This window comes from Spinacia oleracea, chromosome 4, assembly GCF_020520425.1.
Source record: "Spinacia oleracea cultivar Varoflay chromosome 4, BTI_SOV_V1, whole genome shotgun sequence".
Taxonomy (NCBI): Eukaryota; Viridiplantae; Streptophyta; class Magnoliopsida; order Caryophyllales; family Amaranthaceae; genus Spinacia; species Spinacia oleracea.
In genome coordinates, this window is record NC_079490.1 from 151830711 (window position 1) to 151835936 (window position 5226).

The window sequence follows — 5226 nt, forward strand, 5'->3', positions numbered from 1 at the left end:
ATAGGAGTTTTTTTTTTCCTTTAACTATTGTCAAAAAACAAAAAAAAACAAAAAACCATCTGTCTATTTTTAAAAATGAGTACGGCGCCCTTTTGAAAAAGAAATGGATACGAAAACAATAAAGCAAAAACTTTTATATTTTACACAATCTAAAAATATTATTTGGTTTTTCAGTGCCACATTGAGGGAAGTTAATCATGTATATCCACTAAACCTTTGTTAAAACAAGTACTACCACTAACTTTCTAATATTTATGTAAAATTTCTTTTACAAACTTTCTAAAAGCCTATTAAATATGGCTTCTTTTGGGAAAAAAGGATCAAAATGAAGGTGTATTTTCTTTACCTTAAAAGAAATTCAAGTCCAATGGTTTAGAAAAATTCCAGCGAGCTTAGTTTCAATGAATATCAATAACTCAATAAGTTTATTCTTTTACAATCAGTTTCAATAAGTTATGATAGATAATTTTATGAGACTTTAGGTGAAGAAAATACACCCTTAAAGTAAGCCAGTGTATATCAGACTCTTGGAAATAGAGAGAATAAACGATACTTATGAGTTATGAGCAAGGATTAGACCTGTCAAAAATTGACCCGATCCGAAAACCGACCCGAACTCGACCCGAAAATATTGGGTCCTGAACAAGATTTTATGACCCATAACATGATTTTATCCGAACCCGAGCAACCCGGAAAGTAATGGGTCAAAACCCGACCGAACCCGTTTTAGACCCGACTGATTGAAAATCATTGTATTTATAGTAATAAATGAGATTATGAGAAAATTTAAGCATAATAAATACTATAAGCAACACGTTACTTTTACTATTTTTGTGTGTAATATGATTTTAATTTGAATTATACGCCATTTTATGATTGAATTTAACTAAATATAAACTTGTGTGGGAAAATTTGTTAATTTGTGCCAAATTTTGTATATTTATCACCTAAATTAATGAAAATATAATGCGCGTTTTAAAATCTCTCAACCCGTTGGGTCGACCCGAACCCGAAAATTCTGGGTCTTGAACAAGCATTTATAAACCCGAACCCGAAAGTGACCGACCCGATTCAACCCGAACCCAAAAATAATTTTTTACGACCCGACCCGACCGACCCGTTTGACAGGTCTAGCAAAGATGTATGCTAAGAGGGCCTACCAGGGAACACACACAACATCAATTTCTTACACACCAGTTTTACAACCCAAGTCACCAATTTGTAATTGATGTTGCCATTTGTACATCGAATAAGATTTAGGGAGGTGTCACATGCTTAATTAAAGTTGTCTCTTAAAAGGATGGTTAAGATCGCTTAAGATAGCTTACAACCTGTTAATTGCGAATTAGTTAATCTGGAAAGATCTCACTCATTTCACTAACAAAGGTAATTCAACAATTTTAATTGAAGACACGTCTTAATTAAGTATTATCCCTAGGAAAAGAAACGCAACAATTAAGTACCACACTATTGTGCAAGGCTTTGCCTAATTCTTAAGAGCGTCATTTGAGAAATTAAAGATTAAGACTTTGAGAGATTTTAAATCTTAATATTATATTAAAAATCGACTTTCATGCTAGTTCTTACGCTAGATCAACATGAAAGTTCCATTTCAGTAAAGAACGATGTACATGTAGCCGATAGCAAAATAAAGCACCATTTGAACCTAACGAATGACGTCCCCAAAGCTCATGGGGGCTTATCCATATTGTTAAACGACTCCTTTGGCTCCTCAACAATTCGGGGGAAGAAGCTGGCCAAATGCGGATAAGAAATTCTCGGCGGGATCGAGCCCCGTTAGTCCCGATCTAGGCGCTGCAAGCGATCAATTAATCTCTCCAGATTATGTGGTAGGTAAACAAAATTTGAACATATTTCTCGTGTCCAAGAAGGCTATTTAGTTCGTGAAACTATTTTATTGATCATATACATTTCTGAAATACCTTTAATGCAAATGCTATTGTTAAGGCGATCGATGATTCTCACATTTGTTTCTTAGCGCATTCTCCGCCCTCAATTCTCTTATGGTAAAAACATTGTGGCAACATGGCAAACTAGAAACCGCTCGATCATATTAATTTCATCTTTTCGTGTCCAAAAATGTTATTTAGTACGTTTATTCTGATCACATTTGACCAATTTAAAGTCAAAATTTACTAAATCCGATCGTTACATCGGTGAAATAATGATCGAGCAACAATATATACAAAATCCTATGATTGTTATTACAGTAACATATATCACACACCTTGTAGAATTGTGAAAATATGTTTATCAAAATTAATTTTGATAAATTTTTTTATTTATATAAAGAGGGAGTAGAAATAAAGCCAAACATTGGCGTTTTATTGAAGTAGAGTGAATGAGTTGGCAAGTAAGACTGATATGATTTTCTTGGCCCTCATTTTTACCTTTGTAACATTGGGCCCATCTTGCTTTTTCCCTGTTCCCCGGTTCCACTCATAAATGATTTCCTAATTTATAGAAAACAAATAAATAAACCGAGCGATTTGATTTACTTACTTGGTATATAACACTCGAATTTGGTCACACAGAAAATCAGAAGAGTAACACAGTACAAGTACAACAAAAACAATGGAGTCTCTTCCCCATAATAAAATTGACACTCCATCGTCCCCTTCACCTGAAATGTTCTCTTTTCCGGGAACGCCGGCCGACGATCAATCGGAATTCGAGTTCGGGTCGTGTGTAACACTAGATTCACCAACCACGGCCTCTAGTGACGTCACCAAAAACAACTTATCACTTGATGACTACTCTACTACCAGTACCTCCCCAGCTGATCAATTCTTCCTCAACGGCCGCCTCCTTCCGCACGACTTTCCTGTCGTGCAGACAACAAGCAGCAGCCGGGCCTCATTCTCTGGACGAGAGAACATGGGCCCGGCTGCTGTTGTCACCCTGTCCCTATCTAGAGGGACAAGCGCCGGGAGTGTTAGCAGTGGAAGTAGTAGTCAACACTGCAGTAGCAAAGATTACTCTCTAGTATCTTCTAGAAGTAATAGCACCAACAGCAGCAGCGGAGGTAGCACGTGCGCCAGTACAAGTAGCATTGCTAGGACTAGCTGCAGCGAGGTTAATTCCGAGAGGAAAATGTTACAGAAGAGGATGCATAGTGTAAAGGAAAAAAGCGTTTCGAGTTCGAGTTCCCCCTTAGGAAAATATTACAAGTTTGGTACGTCAGGGTCGTCCCAAAGGTGGCAATTCATAACGGCCATTCCCGTACTTGGCCCAAGCCAGTCGCGCCGAGGGAGGAGGGAGAATGGTGGTGGGACCGGTACGAGTCCGACGATGATGAGGGATGTCGGGAGTAAAGGAAAGCGTGGTGGTGATCATAATAATAATAATAATAATAATAATAATGGTCATGGAAGTTTATTGTACAAAATGTTGAGGTCGGTAGTGGCGACATGTAAAGCTTGTCATGCTATGGAGGGTCAAGAAAAAGAGTTTGAGTTGGATATAGCAAATGATCATGTGTTGGGACATTAAAAACTTAGATCTTCATGTAGTAATAAAGACTGGAAGTTTGTATACAATATGTCACATGCATGTTTGATCTCTCCTCCTTTGTAATTTGTAATGTCCTCGTGCCTCATCTAGCATTGGGGAAAAAGTAATTTAGAAGACAAAATGGATTGATACAATAATTTTTTTTGTTTTTCTTTTTCTAATTTCTAATTTCTTGGGTTGGTTTGGTTTTGGTGAAGATGGTTTGTTATGATTAAGAGAAACTTTATACTCCATAAATAATAGAGAAGAAGTTTGCTTTAAGAAATGGCTATCTGGCTTGATGTTTGATTAAGTACATTGTTGATGGTGGCATTGATCACTATAAAGGACTTATAATTCTATCGCTTATTTGTTTTTAAGTTTCTTACAAAAGAATGGACATAACCCATAAACTATCTTGCACTCTATTATGAAGGGATTGCCCTGTCAGTAAACGAATTTGGGCTGTAGGGAGACTGGGGCTGAGAACAGAATACGAAACAAATATCCCTATCTCTAGCTGAATTTGGAACTGGCTTCACATGTTCAGAAAGCAGGAAGACGAGGAGAATAGCAAGGACTGTTACTTCATTGTCACCCTCTGGTCCATCTGGTGCATGAGAAATGAGATGACTTTCAAGGGGAAAAACCTCAATGTCAGAGAGATGGGAAAATCTACAAATCAAAGGAAAGGAATGAGAAAGATGAATGAGGAGGAGCCTTCTGAACCACCTAGTTTTGAATCTAGTAAGAATCTCGAGGAACCTCCTGGATTTGAGACAAGAAGAGTGACAAGAAAAAAAGGAAATGTTACGTTGGGAGTGCAAAACGGTGAAAACGAAAGGAGAATGGAAGGGCGATAATGTTGGCCTCATTCACTGTCAACTGGAAGGGGTAGACGGCAATAGCAATCCAACAAGAATCTACTGTAGTAGCAAGTAGCAACTAGCAAGGAACAAATAGGATGGTAGGATTATACTAAGTAAAATAAATTCTAGATTAAGAGACTTTCACTGTGTTAGTATTTGTATCTGATTGGGAGTCTGGTGCTCCTCTTTCACACCTGTCAAAAAAAATAAAAAAATACTTTTATTTTCACAATTCGTTCAAAGGTTTAATACTGCTTATAAGCCTAAATAGCCAAAAACTAATTCTCAAATACTAAAAGACGCAAACCCTCGTGTCATGTTAAGTATTTCTTATATAATAGTTTGAATATATTAATTATCATGTCATTTTGTTTAAAATAGTTTTTATTTTCTTATTTGAATGTTGTTAATAGATTTAATTACTTTTTGCATCTTATCTTATTGGAACTTATAGAGATTTTTTTTTTTGACTTTTATTTTAGTTACAACTTTATTACCATAATTTCATTTTAATAATTATAATATTAAACTTAAAAAGTTTACAATTTTTTAGATAATGTTATCCATTGTCAATGGACAATTTCCGTCATAATACATTTCCATTTTCTTCTTGACAACTTTTTGTTACACATAAACGGTAATAATAAAACGTCTCATTTTCATCCTACTCAATTTTCTTCTTCCTCTTCATCTTCTTCCATATTATCTTCTTCTTCCTCCACGACACTTCCGAGTAACAACCATATATCATACGTTTTTTTTTTTTCCGAATCATATTGTTGATTCTGAGTTTTGATGATGACAACGCAAACTTCCTAATCGTTGGTTAAGTGTGTTTTTGTAT

General features: G+C 35.9%; 1 protein-coding gene across 1 annotated transcript; it reads left to right on the plus strand.

Moving 5' to 3' along the window:
* Window positions 1–2503: 2503 nt before the first annotated feature.
* On the plus strand, window positions 2504–4632 carry LOC130459275 (uncharacterized). The gene has a single exon (XM_056826541.1). It carries the CDS (start codon window positions 2596–2598, stop codon window positions 3511–3513), a length of 918 nt encoding a protein of 305 aa, XP_056682519.1. The 5' UTR covers window positions 2504–2595; the 3' UTR covers window positions 3514–4632.
* Window positions 4633–5226: the final 594 nt, after the last annotated feature.